The 24,845-nt window shown below is 24.0% G+C and overlaps 3 protein-coding genes across 5 annotated transcripts; 1 reads left to right on the top strand and 2 right to left on the bottom strand.

Moving 5' to 3' along the window:
• Window positions 1-3,577: 3,577 nt before the first annotated feature.
• Window positions 3,578-5,775, bottom strand: OCT59_010962. 2 transcript variants are annotated; one of them, XM_025314040.2, is made up of 5 exons: window positions 5,559-5,775; window positions 4,971-5,354; window positions 4,617-4,868; window positions 4,412-4,530; window positions 3,578-4,340 (listed from the first exon to the last, which is right to left on the bottom strand). In XM_025314040.2, the coding sequence occupies exons 1-5, from the start codon at window positions 5,658-5,660 to the stop codon at window positions 4,268-4,270; spliced, it is 930 nt and encodes a 309-aa protein (XP_025186163.1). In that variant the 5' UTR covers window positions 5,661-5,775; the 3' UTR covers window positions 3,578-4,267. The 2 variants fall into 2 exon arrangements, with proteins under 2 accessions (XP_025186163.1, XP_066000859.1); XM_066136210.1 differs by having other exon boundaries at window positions 4,971-5,406; window positions 5,559-5,726.
• Window positions 5,776-19,796: 14,021 nt separating this feature from the next.
• On the bottom strand, window positions 19,797-21,460 carry OCT59_010961 (uncharacterized protein; the record flags this gene model as incomplete). Its single annotated transcript, XM_066136209.1, has 4 exons — window positions 19,797-20,193; window positions 20,265-20,470; window positions 20,576-20,607; window positions 21,106-21,460. The coding sequence occupies 4 exons, from the start codon at window positions 21,458-21,460 to the stop codon at window positions 19,797-19,799; spliced, it is 990 nt and encodes a 329-aa protein (XP_066000858.1).
• A 1,886-nt stretch (window positions 21,461-23,346) lies between these two features.
• On the top strand, window positions 23,347-24,405 carry OCT59_010960 (uncharacterized protein). 2 transcript variants are annotated; one of them, XM_025314041.2, is made up of 7 exons: window positions 23,347-23,406; window positions 23,520-23,535; window positions 23,607-23,704; window positions 23,779-23,852; window positions 23,923-24,025; window positions 24,105-24,152; window positions 24,212-24,405. In XM_025314041.2, the coding sequence occupies exons 1-7, from the start codon at window positions 23,370-23,372 to the stop codon at window positions 24,304-24,306; spliced, it is 471 nt and encodes a 156-aa protein (XP_025186165.1). In that variant the 5' UTR covers window positions 23,347-23,369; the 3' UTR covers window positions 24,307-24,405. The 2 variants fall into 2 exon arrangements, with proteins under 2 accessions (XP_025186165.1, XP_066000857.1); XM_066136208.1 differs by having other exon boundaries at window positions 23,923-24,152.
• Window positions 24,406-24,845: the final 440 nt, after the last annotated feature.

Here is a 24,845-nt window from a genome sequence, read left to right as displayed (position 1 = left end):
TATAAAGATTTATTTATAATCTTTTTTTCACTCTGAACTTATAATAGTTTCTGTTTTCTAGTAATAATATATATTTTGTAAATAAATATATTTATTAATAAAATAGTTTTATAAATTAATAAATAGATAAAATACATATTAGTTTTTATAATTTTTATATATTTTTATAAATATATAAATCCTTATATAGGCTAAGAATGACTCGTTTCACATGTGGTCAACTTATTTAGCATAATCAATTACTTGACAGTGCACGCGTAAGGTGCCTTTTGGTATGACGAGCGGTTTATAAATTAATAATATTAAAATAGTCCTGTAATTCTTTACTTTTTGTATTTTGTATTACTATTAATATTTTAATAAATTTATAAATGTACTGCGATTAAAAAAAAAAAAATCCTTTTATAAAAAATTATTATTTTTTTTTTGTTTTAAAATTCTGTTATGCATTTATTAAAAAACAAGTAAATATATAAATACATGTAGAGTTATCTACAATAATTAACTTTATTTTAGTTCTTTGCAAATCCTATAATCTAAACTTAACAAACCATAAAACATACACCAATATGAACCATATTATTATTATAAAAACATTAAAAACAAAAATTCAGGTTAAAAGTCAAATTCTCTTATGATCCTCATAGAGTTCTTTTACTCATCAGCAAAATGATATACAAATGATTAGATTTAATACTTTTTATTTTAATTTTATTTACTAATAAATATAGTACCTGTTTAAAAAAATTGAAATTACAATATAAAAGTTAGTATATTTTAAAATAAGAACTTGTAAAAAAAAAGGTAATATCTCTAAGAGCGTCCTCAAGAATTTTTCTTATAGGAATAGAAAATTTTTATAGGGACGATAAAAAAACTTAACAAAGTACTTCTGGTACTTTCTTTGATGATTTTTTATAGGACAAGATGTGATATATTTATATTTGCATTTTGAATTCTCTGACCGATTTTTTTTTATTAAAAAAATCTGATGATTACTTATTGAATACTTTTTTGTGTCTATATACAATGTATTTTATTTAATTTTAAGTAAATACATCAAGTCAAACTGATAACTTTTTGCTTTAAATAATCTAATATTTTTAATTTTAGTAAATTAACTTGAATTAGTAAAAATTAAAATTCACTGATCCTATCAGCTTCTAATTAAACCAATTTACATAAATCTAAAAGTTAAATAATACCAAATTTTCAATTCAAATTATTAACATTTCAATACTTCAACTTCTTTAAAAGAAAACTAAAAAGTAAAAATACTGAAATTTCAGAAAAAAAAAACTAAAAAACAAAAGGGAAAGTCATACCCCTCAAAATATCCCAAATGAAAAAACTGATTAAAAAAGATAATAAATACTAAATCTCTATCTACTACTACAATTCTTCAAATGTTAACTGATAATAAAGAAAAGCTTACTTTTTAAGTGTTCACTTTTTATACTTTAAAAGTGTCTTTTACAACATTTCTAAAAACAAAAAAAATTAACAGAAAAACTTCACACTAATACAGAGTTTAAAGTCCAATCACCCAGTATGTAATTGTTACAATTTTCAGAAATTTTACAAAGTAAAATTATTTTTAGTAAAAACTGTTTCAAATTAAGTACAATAACTCTACTAAACTGGAAATTAAAGGTCTACTTAAATCTTGAAAGAATTTCCAGAAAGTTTATAAACAACTTTAAAAATACTCTATAACTATTCAAGTAAAAAGAGCAAAAGTTTTTTCTTCAGCAAAATCCACTGAAAAAATGGCCAAATAATTGGTAGTAAAAATGTAGTTAATTCCTATAAAAAATTATATAACTTTAATACTTTATATAAATTTAATGATTTTTAAATTTCCTATTATAGTTATATTTTTTTATAATTTATATATATATAATATAAATTATTCCAAATATGTAATTATAAAAAAAAGTTAATTATAGTAAAATCAAATTATAATTTATTTTATATATTTATTAAAATTATATTAAATATATATATAAAGTTTATAAGAATATTTAATTTATTATAATTTTAATATTTTTTATAAAAATTAATTTTAACAAGTAACTTTATATTAATATTTTAACACTAAAAAAAAATAAAATTTAAAAGAAATAAACTGGTAATTTTGTTTTTTAAAATAAGCACTATTAAATTATTAGTCTATTTATATTGTATAAATACTACAAGTCTATTCCAGTATCAGAAATTTAATATAACAAATTATTAATGGCAATAAAGGTGATATTACTAGGAAACGGAAACCATTGTAAGTCCAGAGCGAAAGATTTTGTACAAAAATCCAAATATCTTTAAAAATTCAATTTGTACAAAAAATCTGGCGTCCTTAAAAAAAATAAAAAATGAAATGTTAGAAACGTTTCTTTAAAGTTAAACAAATAAGAAAAGCCTCTCTTTACAATTTACCTTTAAAAATCCAGCATATACAAAAAACCTGCGTTCTTAGATAAAAATAATAAAAATGAAACGTTAAAAATGTTTCTTTAAAGCAAAACAAATAAAAAACAACTTACCAGTTAAGAAATCTAGAAACCCTAGGATAAAAGTAAGAAATGAAACGTTAGAAACGTTTTTTTAAAGTCAAACAAATAAGAAAAGCCAAATTACCTTTAAAAATTTGGCATGTATAAAAATCCTGTGTCCCTAGAAATAATAATAAGTGAAATGTTAGAAACGTTTCTTTAAAGCAAAACAAATAAAAAAACAACTTTCCAGTATATACAAGAAATCCAGAAACTCTAGGAAAAAAGTAAGAAATAAAACGTTAGAAACGTTTCTTTAAAGTTAAACAAATAAAAAACCCCCCACTTCCTAATTTACCTTTAAAGTCCAGTATGTACAAGAAATCCAGAAACCCTAGAAAAAGAATAAGAAATAAATCAAAAACATTCCTTTGAAATCAATTAAAAAAAATATACTCACTAGACGAAACCAAACAAAAAAAGAGATTATCAGGTAATCATGTTTATCATAAACTTATTATGATTATTACACTTGTTTATTTTTGAAGTAGCATGAAATTTCAATGACACAATCTGTGCAGACCAATCAGAAATGGCACGTGCAGACAAACGGACATCGCCACATGATCCAATATGTCATTAAGGTTCATAAACATATATAGTCCTTTGCTTCGCTCCAGACAATAAATTAAAAAATATTTAATTTTTATTGGCAAATCTTCAAAAGCTATAAAAAGTTATAAGCATTTAAAATTTGGTGATTTTATATAATCAGCTTAAATTTAAAATAAAAAAATCATATGAATGCATTTTATTTTGCAACAATTATACAATTCAAATTGATTATTATAAGTACCATTTTAAGGTTTAAAATATCAAAATTTTTTTTCAATATTTAATTTTCTAAAATAAATACTAAACATAATGCAATTTTAATATTCTTTTTTGACTAATTTCCTTTTTTATATATGCTCATATTTGTTTTTTATACCTTTTATTCAAAATTATGAGTTTTTATTGGATATTTACTATTTACATAATGAATTTTAAATTTGAAACAAAAATATTATATAAGGTAATAAATTAATAAATATTGGAAATAAATAATTACTTTTATTACTATATTTTATTTATATATAATATAATTTTTTTTATAAAATAAATAAATTGTAACTATATAAAGCTATATAGATATATAACTAGTATTATAAAATTGAATATTTTACCAGTTAATATAAAATTTCACTTTTTAATATTTAATTTTTTAATAAATTATTAAAGTAAAATTCATTATATTTAAAATTACACTATATTTATAAAGTAAAAGTAAATTTACTTAAAATGTACTTTTATACTTATACATTTCTTACTTTCAAGTGAAAATAATAAATATAATAGCACAAATTAATAGATTTACATTTACTTAGCATATAATGATACAACATATTTAATATGTCTTGGCAAGATTAATAAATACTCTAACTGCTAATTAAATGAAAGTGAAAATTAAGAAATATGCAAATAAACAAAATTTACATGTATAAATAAATTTTGTAAAACTGTCCCATCAAAATGCTTTATACAATCATCAAGAAAAAATTTAAACAAGTTTAGTATAAATAATTGTTTGTTAGTCAATTGAACAATCATGTGCTAGACTATACGTATCCTATATTTGATTTTCACAATTAGAGAATCAGCACAAATCGATCAACGATATTGAATATGTATATACTTTTTTTTAAAAATTTTTTTTTTTTTGAAAAATATGAAGTTTACAAGAAATAATCAGGTGTTCGACGAGTAACATGAGGCTCGCCCCTTCTGGGTGCAGGATCAAACTGCAAGCTGAAAAATGAAATAATTAAAATTAATATTGAAATTCTTAAATAAGCAAACGATTATAAACAAATATTTACAATGTATATTTCAAATGTTCATCTATTTCCATAATGGCAGCTTGATTACCACAACGATAGCAGTAATTTGGAGCACTGAAGATTGTAACAACATTTCTATCTTGCGACCAATTATATCCCTGAATAATAAAAAATATGCGTTATAACACGTGTCTCAGAATTTATATATAATTGTAGTTAAACCCAATTTATTAACTATACCTACCTCCATGACTAATTGATGAGCCCTAGCAATTAATGTTAGCCCATTGTTGTGATTAAATGCTTCCGATATATCTTGTCCAAACGTATATCCAGCACCTCTAGGTGAAATTCCCCAACCACATCGATCATCTGGATCGGACCACAGCAAATCGCACATAGGTCCTTCATGAGGTACCTCCTGAATTCTATCCAGGGATCTAATGTGGTCCAGCGTATCAATCGATGGAGACAAACCACCATGAAGACAGAAGATCTTGCATTTTTTTGAAAAAAAATTATCGTTGTACAGAAATTATCAATATGCATTATCATTATGATGAATAAAATAAGATTATTATTAATTTCTTTGACTTACCTGATCATCAATTAATGCTGTCAGTGGTAAATAGTCAAACAAATCGGTGAAAAATTTCCATACATTCGCATTTCCGTATTTTCTTAGGCATTCATCGTAAAACCCGTATACTTGGGTAATTTGTCTAGATTCATGATTTCCCCGGAGAATTGTAACTCTATCTCTATATCTGACTTTGAGTGCAACGAGTAAGGTCACAGTTTCAACGGAATAATATCCACGGTCAACATAATCTCCCATAAAGAGGTAGTTGGTATCCGGTGAATTACCGCCAATACGGAAAAGTTCCATAAGATCATGAAATTGACCATGAATATCTCCGCAAACTGTAACAGGGCATCTTACGGGTTGAACATTTGATTCTTCCATAAGAATTTCCCGAGCCTAGAAGATTTGTATTCAAAAAAAAAAAAACATATTCACGCATTCAATAATACTAATTGTGAAAAAGTTTGACAACAAATTAATATACGAAAAGTAATGAGTTTAGATTGTTGTTATTTCAAAAAAAGGACAAATTTTTAAACGAACGTATTACTAAGCAGAAACAGTAAGTATAAAGTGAGCAAGGTTACTTAATCTACCTACCTTATCGCACAATCTCTTTACATCAGCTTCTTGTAACTGTTTACATTGCATAAGATGTTGAATCCACCCATCAACGTCTGTGAAATCTGTTGAAGTTGCCATTAGAACGTAAAAAAATTTAGCGTTTAATTATATATAGGACGATTAAGGACTTGGAAAGCTGATATCGATTAAAAAATGTCGGTTCAAGGAACAAGCCTTAAGTATTACTTTGTCTAATTCAAATTTTATTCGTTAAAAAATTTTCAACTAATCGTCGTACAACATGAAATGGCTGATAATAACGCCGGCCAAAATTGGCATTATACAATTTAAGGGGGGTTCTATCAGTATAGCTAGATTTGTTGCCCAATCTTTTTTGTCAAGTGTCAACCAGTAACAATCAATCAGTTTTTTAAAATTCCTAAAAAAAATTTCTTAAAATAAATATTGGTTAAGTTTTAGCATTTTAAAAATCAATAATTTAATTATAATACCTAAATTTAAACCTATATAATTTTTAACAAATAACAAATTTTAAATTAAATATAAGAATAACTAGAAAAAAACCCTAATATTTATTAGTTATTAGAGAGATTAAATAAAAGTTAGGTTTATTTATTATAATGTATTATACCCTACGGTCTTCTGGAATTGAAAATTTTTTGTTATTAAAAATCCTATTTGTCATCCTTTATTGTCATAAAAGAAATTTTCCCTTTGGTTAATAAAATTAAAAATTTTTTAAAAATAATATAATAAATATAATTATTTTTTCATTAAATAATAATTTTAAAAAAAAAAATTTATGAAAAATAAAAACTTTACAGAAACTTCAAGTTTTCAAATAATATTATTTTGATATTATTTGATATTGATTCAATATTAATTTAATATCAATATGATATCAAAATAAAATATTATCATTTCAATATCAAAATAATATCGAAATAGTATCAAAAATTCAAAATGATATTAAAATGATAATTGAAATAACATTGAAACAATATATTTAAGTTTAACTTAAAAATATCATTTCAATGCTATTTTAATTATTTTTTGATACCATTTCAATATTAATTTAATATCAATTCAATATTAATATAATATCAAAATGATAATACTTTATTTTGATATCATATTGATATTAAATTAATATTGAATCAATATCAAAATAATGTCAAACTAATACCATTAAAATAAACTTAATGATATCAATTCTATATTAATTAAAGATGTTAAGTTTCTGTAAAAAGTTACAAAAGTAAAAAATCTAATTGAATATTAAATTATATAATGCTTATAAAAAAATAGCCAATTTGCTAAAAATATAATTTATGGGAGATATAATTTATTTTTACTTGTACATTCAGCTCTTGATATAACGAAGTAGACGTCTGGGCTGATCAATCCTTCGTTATGAGAAAATTTGCTAATGCTATAACGAATTATCTGGTATAGCAGAAAATTTGGTATAATGCGGTAAAATATAGAAAAATCAAATACATTTGTAAAATGTCAGATTATAGAGGCAAAGAAATTTCAAAGCATAAATCATCCATCTTTTGATAAATAAATTAAAATGATAAAATTGCTTATTTGGGAAAAATTTCATGAAAGTAACATCAAATTATCTTTTATATTAAAATTTATCTTGCAAAAATCTTCGTTATACTAAAAAACAAATTCAGTTTAAAAGAAATTCGTTATAAAAAGGGTCATTTACATATGTGAAATCATAAATTTTTCTTTGTTTAACGTTATAATGCATTTTATTAGTAAAATTCAGCGTAACGAATTTTTTTTTATATAACTAAATGCATACTACACTAAAGATTCATTATATTGTGAAATTCGTTATATCGAAATTCGTTATAGAAAGGGCTAACTGTATATTTAATATTAATATAAAAAATCACCTATTATATAGATTTTAGATTTATCAAGTTATATTTTATAAAACTTATGAACTTAAAAGTATAATTATTATAAATAGAGTTTAAATTTTAAATATACTTACATTTGAATGCATTTCTATATTATAAGTTAAAATGAAGTTTTAAATCCTTTTACTATAATAAATAAAGTTATAAAGGAGGTAAAAATATATATATAATATAAGATTTTAAGGTTTATTTATAAGTATATAAGATATAAACTGCATTTATTAAAAAAAATCAGAAAATTTTTAGTATTACATAATAAAATAATTAGCATTTTTATTATATAAAAATTTCTAAAAAAAGAAGATATATTCAACACAAATATATTTAAATTTTAAATCTTTATAAATATATATTGTACATTAGGGAGCTTACAGATATTACGTAATTATCAAAAGGGGAGGAGGGTAACCAAAATCTTACATTACACTTAATAAAATATATAATTTATAAATATTATAATTTAATTGGTTATTAAATCTGACAAGAGGGGAGGTGGAGTAAGTTTATATTAAACTGAATATTACATAATATATGTAACTCCCCTTATTTAAGAGTAATATTTTTTTTTTTTTTAATATTAAATTTATATACTATATAAACAAATTATCATGAGCTATATTCATCCAGTAGAATGCAATTATTAAAATATAAATACTAATACATGGCGAATAGCAAATATTTCCATTTATTATATGATCATATAAATCACATGATTTATATATATATATTTTAAATTATACTGTAATAAAAATAATTTTAACGTTATTATTGAAGAAAAATTGTTGTATAAGGTACTGAAACAAATAACTGGGAGAGTTTTATTAGAATTCAAAGTGCTTATTTGGGAACCAAAGAACGAGTTACAAATAAAGAAAGAAAAGCGGTACAGTATTAGCGGTAAAGATAAAAAAGCTAAGTCACATAGTAAACACACTGAAGTGGGTGTTAAAGATGTTGACTGTAATATGTTAAAAAGTAATTGGAATAAATGGAATGATTTGGCATTCCATTGAGGTGGCCATTAGGCAAATTTTTAGGTAGATCATGACAGTCACTTTTGAATTTGAGGTCGCATCATAGTTTTTAACAATGATGTGATCGTTTAGGTGACAGGTCGACTTGTTCTCTAGTAGTATCTGCTTTCATAATGCTTAATTCTTATATGTATTTGTTTATCTTATATTTGTAAGTTTATATATATGTAAGTAAGCGTGATTATAATAGGGCATGATCGCATCTATAATAAAGTTTTAAAAAAAAAAAAAAAAATTTTAACTTTATTATATGATAATAATAAAAATATCCTTATTCACTAGTTGAAATAGTCCAATTTAGCCAGATTTCGTATAGGTAAATTTAGCCTAAATTATAGCTAAAATTTGGCTAAAGTTGGATAAATCTTCTAACTGAAAATTTTTATTGTTGTCAAAATTTTAGCTAAATTTTGGTAGATTTTGATTTACCATTCACATAACTTTTGGTTAAAAATTTTACATAAATTTTGAATATATAACATTCAGTTATTTTCTGATATTTGCATTATTGTATTGTATTATAAATTTATATTATGTTTATTTAATTTTAAGTATCAAAAAATTGGAAAATTATTAAGTAATATATTTAAAATTCTGATTTATATTACACTTCAAAATTAAATTACATTAAAACTTCAAAACTAAAGATTCTCATTTTTCATTTCTTTAATCCTAAAACCTGCAAAGGAAAAAAATAAGTTTCAAAGGCCAATCCAATACCTATAAAATAAAACAATTTAAATTTTTTTTAATAAAAAATTTTGAGCAAAATCTTCAAAACTCACTTATTCAGCATTTAAAAACTAAAGTTGAAATTTATAAAATAGAAAAAAAAATTAATCAATTATTTTTTTTAAAACAAAACAAAATTTTGAAGTGTTATTTAAAATAAAATTCACCTATCCAATATCTAAAAACTGAAGTTGAAATCTATAAAATAGAAAAAATTAAATTATTTTTTTTAACAACCAAAGTTTTGAAGTATTGTTGGAAATGAAACTCATCTAGTATCCAATGCTTAAGAACTAAAGCAGGACTCTACCTACTACTAAGATATGTTACTGATAGAAATTTCACTTTTATATGAAACCTTCAGTTATCTTAGGATTTGCTTAAATTCTATTGGTTAATTAACTAAAAAGAAAAAAAATTATAATAATAGCGTAAAATTTCCTTTTATAGTAGGATCTTAAAGAGTTTATATCTAACCTTACGTTAGGTCGCAAGGTGCTATCTTAATAGTAGGCGAGTCGTATTGAAGCTAAAATCAGAAAATAGAAAAAAAAACAAACTTTTTTTTTAATAATTAAAGTTTCAAAATGTTATTTAAAATGAAACTCACCTATCCAACATCCAAATAAATAAAACCAAAACCTATAAAATATAAAAAAAATTAATAAATTATTTTTTTGAAAAAAAAGTTTTAGAAGTATTATTTAAAATCGAAACTACATTTCCTATTCAACGTTTAAGAATTAAAGCCAAAATCTACAAAATAGAAAAAAAAAAATTATTTTTTTTAACAATTAAAGTTTCAAAGTGTTGTTCGAAACAAAATTCACCATCTAATGCCTAAGAAATAGAGCCGAAACCTATAAAATAAATTAATCATTTTTTTAAAAAAAACCAGTTTTGAAGTGTTGTTTAAAATGAAATTCACTATTCAATATCTAAAAACTGAAGTCAAAACCTATAAAATAAAAGAAAAAAATTAATAAATTATTTTTTAAAACAAAACAAAGTTTTGAAGTGTTGTTCAAAACAAACTCACCTATCTAATATTTAAGAACTGAAACTAAAACCTATAAAATAGAAAAAAAAATTAATAAATTAAAAAAAACAAAGTTTTGAAGTATTGTTCAAAATAAAACTTACCTATTCAACACCCAAAAACTGAACTTCTAAATGTTTGCCCAAAGAATGGGCATTATTAGAAATATAAAATTATTTAAAGTTGCTAATATATAAAATTTGATTACGATATTATGAAAAATAATTGAAAATGTTTCATTTCACAATGAATGGTGAAGAAGTAGTAGCTGAAACTTATAAAATAAAAAAAAATTTTTTTTTTTTAAAAAAAATGGTTTCAAAGTATTGTTCAAAATGAAACTTACCTACGACTTATCTAATATCCAAAAATTGTACAAAATAAAGGAAAAAAAAATAAAAATTAAAAAACAATTTTTTTTTTTACAAAATTGCTAAATCTCACACCCTGTTAATGTTAACCCTCCAACCGGTTAATATTAACCCAATTTTATGTTTAATATTAATATTAACATGATTAATTTATGAAAATTCTGGTTAATATTAACTTCTTTTATTAAACTGCAGTTAGAAATTTACTTTACAGCATTTTTTGAATAAAGAATTAATTACATGAAATAATTATACATCATTAATACATTATTTACAATGAATTTCCCAAATCTACATTACATATACGTCTATTATGCATTGCATACTGTTTATATCTTCCACATTTTTTCATCCGTTTATAATTATTTGATTCATAATTTTCGTCAGATAAGGAATGCTTAGAATTGGCTAACACATTTCCCTGATCACCAGATAAAGAATAATTACCATGAACACTTGTTTCACTTAAAGCTATACGAGGTTTAATATAAATTGGATTTGTAATTTTTTGATTTTCAACACTATTTTCCTTTTCGTTTGCTACTTCTTCTAGGCTAATCTCCATAGTATGTATAAAATTTTTAAGTAAATTAATGTATTCAGACTCCTGACCTATTCGTGTAGCAAAATTGTAAGCCTTTTTCTGTAATTCATAAGCTTTTGCATATTGTTGCCTTTTACTCACTACTTCTTTTAATATGGGTGTAAAAACATTTCCTCCATATATATCACTCAAATATAAAAAATCTGTTTGAATAGAAGTTTGAATAGATTTATTTTGAACATTACATAGTTGAATTAATGGTGAAGTTCGTATTTCATCTTCAGAGAATTGTGCTACTTGATCACCATACCATCTTGATGGAATTAGAGAAATATTGAAAAAAGCTGCTGTACTTTTTGTAAGAACTTTAATGAAGTGACTACAAATAATACCCTTATTGATTAACATCAAACACGTACATAAATGACTCCCATCTGCTAAAAGAATAACATGTTGTTCAAGCCATGGCTGTACGCCAATTGATAATTGTATTGCCCAAATTTCAGAAATCAATGATTTCGGAATTTTGCTTAAAAGTGCTTTAACTAATGTTTGCTTCCAACCAAATTTGCTTTCGATAGAATCATTCTCAAACAAATATTCAACATCCTATAATAAAGAAATTTAAAAGTTAAAAAAATTTCATGATTTTAACACTAATTAATCACCTAACCCTAACCCTAACCCTAATCCTAATCCTAACTCAAACTCTAACACTAACTCTAACCCTAACCCTAACCCTAACCCTAATCCTAACTCAAACCCTAACACTAACTCTAACACTAACTCTAACCCTAACCCTAATCCTAATCCTAATCCTAATCCTAACCCTAATCCTAACCCTAACCCTAACCCAATTTCAAGATAATATTACTTACCAAGGTATCTATTAAATTTAAATCCATACATGTTGCTTCATAAAGAATACTTTCTAAAATTTCTTTTTTCGCAATATTTAGTAAATTTGGAGTAAGAAATTTTTTTAGTACTTGAAGAATAGGTTCAAAAAATTTTTCATTGGACTTGCATTTCGTATTCCAAGCATAATATTTCAATTTTTCTCATTTTCAAATTCAGTGTATCTTTTTTCTTCTTCTATTCTTACATTGATTTGATGAGTAAGCTGGACCAATGAAAAAGTATGTAGATCATCTAACTTGAGTACATTATTTTTAGATTCAGCTCGTTGAGTTGTTGTAACACCAGCAATAAATCGGACTTGAGTATAGCAATGTGCCCATGAAAATCGAATTGGATATAATTTATTTTGCAAATAAGATTGAGCTGCAGGATAGTTAGATATCAATCATTGCCATCTTCTTTCAAAATTTTCAATACATAAACTATTTCGAGTTTTCATAAATAACTGATGTCAAGATTTAAATTCATTACGAAGTTTTCCTTTCAAATTCTTTATAAAGTTCTGATTAATATGGAAAACACAAATACAATGGTGGGTATCAGGCATTTTTGCCTTAATAGCTGCAGCCATTGCTAAATCTCTATCTGTAAAAATAACTCGTGGAAATATAAAATTAGTTGCACGCAATATACAATCAAGAATCCACTGAAAAGTAGATTCTGTTTCATCTTCTATTAAATTGCTTGTGCATTAACTTCGAAAGACGATTATGATTGTCAATTACCATAAATAAGGATAATGCCATATCATAACGATTTGTTTTGTATGTATCATCTGTAATAACTACATCATGAAACCTTATCCAAAGTTGAACTTGTTGTGGTGACATCCATAAAATACTTCCTAGGCGAAAATCATTACCAATTATACGTGTTTCAATTATCCAGCCTGGTTCTTTCCTTTGAAGATCATATAGTTCTTGTAACATATTTTGAGCATCATCTTTTTCTTGTAATCGTGCAGATCTCTTAACTTCTTGTATTGCATTGTATAAATTTTTTCAATGGATATAAATATCCGGATATTTTTTACTTAACAATCCATATAAAGTTCGAGCTCCCATAGTTGGAACAGCAGAAAGATATTCCAATATGTCACTTTTCATTTCTTTTGAAAATTGACGAAATTGTGGTCCATGAATCTTGATATTTGAGCTTAATGGGTGATTATGTTCATCAACTACTTTGGTAATTCTTATAGTAATGTTAGTTGATTTTAGACAAGTTACATTTAAGTGCCATTGACAACCAATTGATCCAGAACTTTGATTTCGATGTTTTTCAGGATCTTTATCTTTTTTTGGTTGGTATTGAGATGCTTTGGTACACTCATAAGTGCGTTTTCGGATGATATTGTTATCATCATATTCAACTCTTCTTTTTCGATATTCAAAACCATTCTGTTCACAATATTGAGCTAAAAAAGCCTCCACTTCTTCGAAAGTTTCAAAAGTTTGCCCCACTTGAAGTGATAAATTACCATTTTCTTCATCTTCTGTAATATTAACAACATATTCGGGCTCATATACATTAGATTCATATAACTTGTCAAGTTTATGTTCAAGAAATACAGGAGGGTTTGGAGAAGACATTATAATAAGTAAAATAATAAATATAGTGCAAGAGAAAAGAGAAAAATTTTGATATGAAAGTGGTGAGGAAAAGAGAGTTATTGTATTGATTGTATTGATTGTACTGATGATGCGAAGCTTATAATAGTTTAATTTATTAGATAATCTTAAATTCACATCCGGTGATCATATATTAACCCTCTTGAAAAAAATGACATAATAACAGGTGATAAAATTATATACGATAACTGGAGGTTAAAAATTTACTTATATTAACAATGGGTTATATTTAGCTTTTATTTTTTTTTTAATAAAGAAGTTTTTTAAAAGTTTTTAAATAAAATGAAACTTTAAAACTCATGTATCAAATTAAATAAAAAAAAAGTTTAAAAAAGATTATCACATATACATGTTATAATTTTTATCAACTTTAGAAATGATATTTGAAAAGAAAAAAATGAAACTGAAATTTACTAAAAATAAAGATGATCACTTTGTATATTATAAAATATATACAGATTCAAATACTTTTAATAACATAAAAGAGTTAAAGAAACATTTTAATAATATATATTTTTTACAATTATCAAAGAAAATTTATACTATATCAAATTCTGTGAAAAAGAATAATAAATTACCACACATTCCATTAAAAATAGATTAGTTTTCCAATTTTATCTACATCTTTTTACAATCAATTAATAACTTATATCTGACTATTGATAATGATATAGACGCTTCGCAGTAGAAAGGGACAAAACTACTAAAAAAAATATAAAATGAGTTAATATAAAATTTGAACAAATTATAGCATTTAGAATATTTTTGATATATAAAAGAAAATATGAATTTTTTTAGTAGTTTTATCTCTTTCTATTGCAAAGTGCCCATATGATTGGCTTATTATCTGCTAGATATTTTTCTTATTAATAACTTACCCTTTGAGTCTACTATATATTTTTAGATTACTTAACTAAATTTAAATACCTTATATTTAAACAATTTAAAATAGTGTATTTACAGGTAATATAGGATTTTGAACATCTTTTATACAATTTACATTAGAGTTTGCATAGAGTTTATATATTAATTCTGGCCAGAATTATATATTTTAAAATATTTTCAAATTTTCTTATCGTATATACTCCTGTTTTTAAGCAATCTAGTGATTAGATTTTGATGAATTTAGGCTTGTTGGATTCATCCCGATGTGATGAATCTAATGATAGTAAAATCACATTTTTAGCATTGATATTAATTGAGTTATTATTAAAAATGCATTTTACTATATGTTATCTCTGAGTTGTATAAGAGATATTTGGAGTTCTAATAATATCTTTAGATGAAAAAAAATATGAATTTAGCAGTTTTTAGTCTTCAGGTCTTAGGTCTCTAAATTGATTTTAGTTTGTAATACTAGTTGTAGTATAATTTTACCTCTATTATAGTTTAGTTTGAAGTAGTATTTAAAATCAAATATATTCAAATATATATTTGAGTATTTATTTAAATTTATAAAATGTATTTAAGTAATATTTGAATAAATTAAATTTTCTTTTATAGTAATAATTTACATAATTTTGGCTTAAATTATGATTTTAACTCAGTTAAATTTAAGGATTTAACATCTAATTAAAATTTAACTATACTATATCTAACTAAATGAATACTCAAATAACCACTATACTTATTTAAATGCTTGAATATACTAGAGTTATTTGAATTAGAGCTCTGAATAAATCAGATCAGGTCAGTAATTAATTGGTTTGGTTCGATCTGAGATGAGTCATAAATTTGATGATTTAACTTAAATATCACAGGTTGGTTTAAATATTTGATCTGACTTATTGATATTTAAAAAAAAAATGGTTTTCATTTTATTTAATGAAAAAAATGTTATTTTATGTTTCTTTTAATGAAAAAATATCAGGTTCAATGTTTTTTCATTAAAAAACTTTTTTTTGTTTCTTTTAATGAAAAATATCAGTTTGATATTTTTTATTAAAAAACTTTTTTTTTGTTTCTATTAATGGAAAACATTAGATTCGGCATTTTTTTATTAAAAAAACTTTTTTTTTATTTCTTTTAATAAAAAACATCAGGTTTAATATTTTTTTCATTAAAAAATATTATTTTATATTTCTTTTAATAAAAAACATCAGGTACTTAGGTTTGACATTTTTTATTAAAAAACTTTTTTTTTATTTCTTTTAATGAAGAATGTTAGATTTAACATTTTTTCATTAAAAAAACTTTTTTTTTTTGTTTTTTTTAATAAAAAAAATGTCAGGTTTGATATTTTTTATTAAAAATTTTTTTATTTCTTTTAATAAAAAATGTCAGGTTTAATGTTTTTAACTAAAAAAATGTTTTTTATATTTCTTTTAATAAGAAATGTCAGATCTTATGTTTTTTATTAAAAAAACTTTTTTTTGTTTAATTTAATGAAAAATATTGGGTTTGATGTTTTTAACTAAAAAAAAAGTTTTTTTTATAGAGTGAATTTATTTACCGCACCCTGCATTACAATGCATCCTTCTTTTTTTGTAAATTGTTTATGTTAATTTTTAGTTTATACACCGCACCCCCCCTTAAAATGGCAAATGATAAACATAAAAATATATATAAATTTGTAACGCAGGGTGCGGTAAATACATTATTTCTTTTTTATATATCTTTTAATGAAAAATGTCAGATCTAAGGATATTTGTCAAAACTATTTTTTCAAAATTTTAGTTTAGTCAAAATTTAATCTGAAACTATTTTTTATAATAAATTTAATTGCCAAAACTGTTTTTATGCTTTTTTAAAACTAATTATAATTTAGAAAAGTTTCAGATTTACCAATTTTTTCATTAAAAATAAAGTTTTTGAGTTTCAGATTTTTAAATTTTATTGTTAAATAAATTTAGGATAGCAACATTAGTCAGATCTGACATTTTTTTTATTAAAAAAACTTTTTTTTTGTTTAATTTAATGAAGAATATCGGGGTTGACATTTTTAATTAAAAAAATATTATTTTATATTTCTTTAACTAAAAAAAAGTTTTTTCAATGAAAAAATGTCAGATTTGATATTTATAATTAAAAAAAACTTGTCATTTTTTTTTTAATAAAAAAATGTTTTGATTAAAAAAAAATGTGGTTTATTATTATTTTTAATGAAAAAAACATTAGATTCAAGTTTTGGTATTTTTTATATATAAAAAACGCCAAAACATTTTTTTTTGATCCAAAATATATTAGATTAACAGGTCAGGTCAGATATCTGATTGTAATTGACTCAACTTGAGATCAGGTTATTAAATTTACTACTTAACCCAAATTTTTTGGATCAACCTGTCAGATCATTCGATCTATAAGATTAAATTTGAAATATATGATTGAGTCCTCTAATTACCTGAATAGTCTATAATCTATATATATAGCTTTTAAATAGTACATGCTATTAATATAATAGATAATGTTTACTTCTCTTCTAGAAATAAAATAAATAAAATAAATAATCTTAATATTAATTGATAGAATAAACACTGAGTAATTATAATTTTTTTTACTTTAAAATACAGATTCAATTTCTGTATTAAAACAAATTTTTTTTTTAATAATATGGTGATTCAGATTTTTAGTGATATTGATAATCATAAACATAAAATAAAAATACATTTAAAATATATCTTTAATTTTTTAATGCTTTCCCTATTTAAAATTCTGATGCTATTAGCAATTAAAATTACAAAATCACAAAAAAATAAACTGCAAAAGTAGTAAAAATAAAATTAATACTTGTTGCTTTATTTATTAAAATAATCAATCACAACTTATTATCTAAACTAATTATTAAACCTAACTTAAGAATTGTAATTTTTTTTGATAATATTCTAATTGTCCATATTTTTACAATGCCATTGTTACTTTATTTTACTATTTCCTTCCTTTTCATGTAATGCTTTATATCTTTTCTGGCCTTCCTTTACTTTACCTTTGTTTTTGTAATTATCTTACAATCTATTAGTTCAATTTTAATAATTTTTTATTTTATAAAAAATGTGAAGAATTACATAACAAAAAAATATTTGTTAAAATTGAATCACTAGAACAAGAGATAATTACAAAAATATTTTTTTTTTTCCTTTTTCCTATTTATAGTTGAAATTTAAGAATGCTAATGTATGCAAAGTGATATTTGATTTCCAAAAATCATGTATCTTCAGGTCACAAGCTAGCCAGTTATATCTCAATATTTTTTCAGGATTATATCACATCTTACACCTTCTATTTATCTTTGAGACCAGAACATATTTTATAACCAAACTTATATTTTTACATATTTGGGATATCTGGTATTCAGAAGACTGGAATTTACTAACTAAATATATCATCAAATGGTTAGCTAGTGTGAGAGAAAAATATACTTGATGATCCTTTATCTTAAATCTGGATAGGGTTAAAGTAAATTAAAAGTATTATAATAGATTTTATTTAATACCTTCTGAATTTAAATAGTGATTTTCACTACTTGTTAGTTGTTATACAGATTATAAATTAATAATAAAAAAGCTAAATATAATAAATTTAAAAAAAAATCAGTTTTTTTAATAATAAAAAACTGAACCTAATAAATTTTTTAAAAAAATCAATCTTTTTAATAATTAAAAGTTAAATATATAAAAACTTGATTTTTTTAATAATAAAAAAGCTGAAATTTGAATTTTTTTTTAAAAAAAAACTGAATTGAATCAGATCAAATTAGATTAAATTAAATTCAAATCAGATTCAAATTTGAATCAGATCAGATTAGATTCAAATTGAATACAAGTCAAATTTAGTTTTAGCAAAAAAATCTAAGCTATATAAAAGAAAATTATTAATACTTTGAACTTAAATTAAAAAAAGTAAAATAAGTTTTTACTTTTAAACATAAAATTTCTGAATTGAAAATTAAAAAAACTGAATAATAAAAAATGATTTAGAAATTAGAAGAAAAAATTAACAGCATTTTTAAATTAGTATGACTTTTTTATATATGTTATTCTAAGATCCTACCTACTTATAAGATAGATCACTAGAAATCTAAAGTAAAATTTATAATTAAGAATTTTTAAAGATCTTATTATATATAGATAAATTACACCTAAAAAAGGAAATATTACACTAAGTTGTTTTTTCCTTTTTAGATTAATTAACCAATAGGATCACTGGTAAAATTACTAGTAATTTAAAATTTTCTGGAAACCAGTAAGTGGGATTCTGTCATTCTTAAGAAAATTGATTTCCAAAAATTTGCAAAAACCTAAAATTTTCCTAAATAATTACAGTATATTAGAGCTATAGTACCCCCTATGTATAGTATTCCTAAAAAAAAAAGTCACATTCTCTATTGATTTTATTATTTAAATAATCCAGCAAATATTTTAGGTGTGACGTGTAGCATACCTAAGGTTACTGAAGAAACTAGGGGGTTTTGGTAAGTTAGCAAAATGCTGAAATAGTGAAACTTTGCCGAAACTATATGAAAGTCTTATTAAAAAGTTGGTGAAACTCTGGAGAAAAGCGAAACTTAACGAAACCTATTATAAATGCCAAAATTGCTGAAACCTTGCTGAAACTATAATAAAACTATAGTAAATTTTTGGAAAAACTAATCGTAGAATTTTGAAGAGCGAGCAGCAACCTTAAGATACACTAATTATTTTATAGTTTTTTATTAATAGTAAAAACTTATGTAATAGGGGGTACAGAGTCAAACCTCCAAAATTTGTAAAATACCTAAGTCTCAGGGTATTGTGACCTGCGATAAATGATATGTAGAAAAGGGTTAGTAAAACTTAGAAAATTTCCAGTTATAAAGGTAATTTGCTTATAAAAAAGTGTTTACAGTCACCACTGGCTATAACGAACCTTCCGTTCCAAGAGATTTGGTTCGGTATATAATGAATTCGATATGTAATATTTATGTTATATACCGAACTGTTCGGTATATAAATTTTATCCAATAAAATTATAGATCATGATATTTTATAATTATTTTAATTTTATAACGTACTATAGTAATACAATTTTATTTAATTTTGTGCAACAATATTAACTTTAACGTTTATTCAAATAACATTATCGTATCGAAAGTAATGAAGATCAATCTGTTTTAAATTTTTTACAATCAATACCTTCACTTTTTTATGCAATCTTCTTAAAATTTTCAACTCTTCATTTACTTCCCCGAATTCTGGTCCTTGTTCATATAAAAATCTTATGGTTTTATCTATAGCCTTTTCTACCTCTGTTGGACTTATTTTCTCCATTATATGTGTTAATTCAATCTCATCTACCACATTTTCCTCTTCTCTATTTGCATTTCGAATAGTATCAACTATTTCATGATCAGTAAGCCCACCCTCTAGTATCTCGTCCTCAATATGAAGATATTCATATGCATTAAAATCACTTTTTGGAAACTGAGAAATCAACACCTCAAGTTCATTGATTTCTATATCAAAACTAAAAAAAGAATTGATTTTAAGAGTTAATTAAAAATATTTAAAATTCAAATATATTAAAAAAATTTATACCTATCAGAAAGTACCGAATCATTATCATCAGAAAATTCTTCAAATTCATCACTTTGTGGGAGGATACCTGTTTTCTTCCAACAGTTTGAGATAGTTTGAGAAGTTACCATTGACCATGCTTCAGCCGCATTCTGGAGAGCATCATAAATAGTATAATCTGCAAGTTCTTCCACAATACCATCCTGCACATCATCATATGCATTAATCTGATTTTGAAGAAAGAGACGGTTGTAATGGCACTTGAATGAATGAATTATTCCTGCATCACAAGGTTGAAGTTTAGTAGTAGTGTTTGGTGGAAGGAATTTTACATCTATACTATCCAACTTTTCTTGAGTTTCATCTAAAATAATATGTACTGGAGCGTTATCAACTAAAAAAACAATTTTTCGATTTTTTCTTCTCATTATTTCATTGAGTTTAAGGAGAATATCATTGAAAATGCTAACTTGCATCCATGCTTTTTTATTCCAAAAATAATGAACTGAAAGATTTTTATGATTAATATTTTTCATGACACGAGGTGTTTTGTATTTATGAATAAAGGTTAATGTCATTTTTTCACTACCAGTTACATTTGTTGCACAAAATATTGTAACTCGGGATTTTTCTTTTTTATGGCCTGATAAAGAATTGCGTGCTAAAACTCTAGAAGGTTCCATTTTCCAGAATAGGCCAGTTTCATCGCCATTCCAAATGTCTTCAGGATTATAAGTTGTAAGGAACTGCTGAAGAGCAAGACGATCTCTTTCTATTGATTCAGCAGAAGGTGCAATTTCAGCCTCACCCTGCTTTTTAAACTGACGCAAACCATGCCGTTTTTTAAAGCCACCTAACTAACCCTCTGAATGATGAAAATCTTCTATAGAAAACTGTTCAGCAAAATAACTTGCCTTTATTTTTAAGATATTGCCATCAATATCTTGTTTAGTATTAAGTGCATTATCAACCCAAAGGCCGAGCGCGTCTTCAAGTTGAGGCCACTTTGGTCCACGAAATTTTTTAACTTTCCCTTGACTTTCTGTAATTGTAAGCCAACGTTCACTCTCTTTCAAAATGTCAGTAATTGTTGACTTTCCAACGTTATATTTTTGCGCAAGTTCAACATTTTGAATGCACAGATCTCTTTCCTTCATTTCACAAATCTCGCGCTTTTGACCAGCGGAAAGGTTAACTCTCTTTCTTTTTGTTGACATTATCGGTATTTTTGAAAATTTATCCGAAACTAAACGGAAAAAAATTTTTCTAGTAAAACCGTACAACGCGACTAATGATAACGTGTTCATACTTTTATATTATTAATTAAAGTCACGTGACAGTTCGTTATATTAAATATGTAATTGATATACTTGGGCTGGTTACAATAAGTTCAGATGCGATATATGGTAATTTATTATGTGATTTCGTTACATCCAGTGTGATTAATTATAGAAAAATCGGTTCTGTGGAACTTGGTTCAGTACAAACAGTCTTCGGTATAAACAGGTTCATTATAACCAGTGGCGACTGTATATTATACAAAATTTTATCATTTACTTATGCAAACTATTTGAATAATTGAAAATTTCCTGAGATTTCCTTTAAAAATTACTAGTAATTAGATCTTTTCTACAAAGTTATTCAGAAAAATTCTGGGTTTTTCACATTTGCAAAAACTAATTTTCTTAGGGGGTGACATGCAGAAGGTTACACTAATTTGAAAATAGCAATAAATAAATATTAACAGAATTATTAAATTTTAAAATTTTAAAAAATTTGTTTAGATTAGATAAAATTCTATCTACTTCTAGTAGAGATAAATCATTATAAAAGCAATAAAATCAGTTTTATAGCCATTTTACATAAATCAATTTCTAGATTTGTGAGATAAAATTACATATTGAAAAGGTAATTAAGAGATTGGTAAAATTACTTACTAGTAAAAAGAAAATTTAAGATAAATTTATATATAAATGTTAAAGCCATTTTTTATGTTCCAAATATAATATATAAATATGTGATAATTTGTTGATAAAAAATTTTTTTTATATAGCCTTCAAAATTATAGTAATTTATTTCTAAGATCATAAATATTATTTTTAACATTTTTTAAAATAATACCAAATAAATTTACGAATTATATATTATTATGATTAAACTACTAGTATTCCAGTAATAATCCAACAATTTTATTAGCATATATCACGGCATGGTTTTAAGCAAAAAACCTCCAAAATTTGCAACATACCTGGTGTACTTTGGCCCGTGATATACAGTATTATACTAATTAATACATAGTCCGAAATGTAAAATCTGGGAATTATTAATTTGAGTACTAAGAGTTACTGCTAAAGGATTCACTAAATAAGCATTTTATGGCTTCGTAAGAAAGTTTTAAATCTAACAATTATGAACAATTTTTGGAAATCTTTCTGTAACAATTTATTGAACAGTAAACACTACTTTTTACACGAAATGAAAATATATTGGACAAGATATGATTAAGAAATTTCCTTTATTGATTTATTTATTATTTTATTGATTTTGGTTTAGTTGATATTTTATAGAAGTTGGAAATAAGTCTTATTGTCCTTTTATTTTATTTATGTTTTATTCATATACCGTAATACTCATAGAGTTGTATCGCGACTTTTTTTTTAAAAATATTGATGCGGAATAAAATATTATTCTGATGTATTTGCCAGATATTTTTATTATGATAAACTTAATCAAATTTAGGCCACAATTCCATTAGAGCTAGAACTACTTTTGGTTGTCATACTATAACAATGCTATGGGATGAATTTAAAAACTGAAAACAAATAGCATTATTATAATGCAAGATGATAAATATCGTGATAAGCTAGTTTGGACCAAATTCTAAATAATTTGAATGTATTAGATAAAAGACTCGGGTTCAATTCATGTTTGTTGTTCAAAGTTTGGAAGAAATTGATTATAACAAATATAGCAAAATACTACTAACCTGAAATTTTTTTATTTGTTGTTGACTAGTAAAACTGGTTCTACGGAAATTTTTTTAATGGATCGGTCGATCGATCATTATGAAATAAATGAATTACGATTTACTCAAAATGGGTAAATTTGACGCTCTCTCTTTTTAAAATGTCAGAAAAAATTAATGTACTATTTGTGTGTCTAGGTACTAGCAGATAGATATTAGATAACTTTACTCAATTCTTTTTAATCGTACAAATTATGGTTGCGTTTTTTATTAAAATATTTTTCTGCATTTCGTCGCTTTTTTCGAAATAGGCAATATTTGTAGAAGGTATAAAGCTTTGTTGTTTTTTAAATAAAATACTATTTGTTTGATTATTAAGGGCTTTTATCATCATTTAGCCCCATGGCCGAAGCAGTATTTGCACATACTGTTAAGAAAAAGGGTTTAGAGTCTCAGTTCAGAATTGATAGTGCGGGTACTGCAGGTTTTCATGTTGGTAAGTTATAAATACTTCATTTTAGGTTCGCGCAAAAGGATCATTGCTTAATGGTTCATGTATTTTTTTTTTAGGTGCATCATCTGATTATCGTTCGGCTCAAACATGTAAACAATATGGCATAATTATAGATCATTATGCAAGACAGGTTAAATATTTTCAAATTTACTTTTTAATTTTTAACATTCTAATATATAATATATACATTCTTCCCTAAGGTTGTAACGCAAGATTTTGGAGAGTTTGATTATATACTTTGTATGGATAAATCTAATTTAGCTGATCTGAAGGATATACAACCGAAGGGATCAAAAGCAATCAGTAATACCGATTTAAATTTAATTTTCTTTTTATATATACATATATGTTGAATTGACATTAAGATATATTGATTTTTAAGTTAAATTATTTGGTGAATATGATCCCCAAGGAGAACATATAATTCGAGGTACTTACTTTCAAAGTGTTCTTGTAATTAAAAATTTTTTAACATTTCCTTTGTTGTAGATCCATATTACGGAGGAATCGACGGATTTGAAAAAAATTTTCAACAAGTAACCAGATGTTCAGAAGCTTTTATAAAAAGTTTAAATTTGGAATAGAAACCAGGATTTGCTAATTTGCATTTATTTAAGAATTTATTTCATTATATAGTTTAATGATCAATTAAAAAAAAAAAAATTTATAAATTTTTTTTTCTCAAAAAATTTTACATATTAAAGAATTATAATGTTGTAATATAATATATTTTTAACCTCAAACTTTCAATCAGAGCTGGATTCTTCAGGTGATTGAAGAGGTAATTTGCATAACTCAAGAAATAGGCATAATGTATAATGTGCATCGTTCCCTAAAAATTATAAATATAAACATGAATTACTTTGAAGAAAATATTACAAGAAATTATTTAAATACGTACCTGCATTATGCAAACAATAATTTTCTATATCAAGCTCATCTAACAATTTTCCCAAACCGATTCGCTGATTTGGCTTTCCAACTCTTGCTGCATTCATTTCTGCTGTATCAAAATATGCTGCGGGATTAATGACTTCTTCAACATTAACTTTCATACTCTCCAAATACTTGACATCCATTTGAACATCATGTCCAACAAAGACAACATTGCCTTTTTCATTTT

Source organism: Rhizophagus irregularis, chromosome 19, assembly GCF_026210795.1.
Source record: "Rhizophagus irregularis chromosome 19, complete sequence".
Taxonomy (NCBI): Eukaryota; Fungi; Glomeromycota; class Glomeromycetes; order Glomerales; family Glomeraceae; genus Rhizophagus; species Rhizophagus irregularis.
This window is presented reverse-complemented; position numbering and strand designations above follow the sequence as displayed.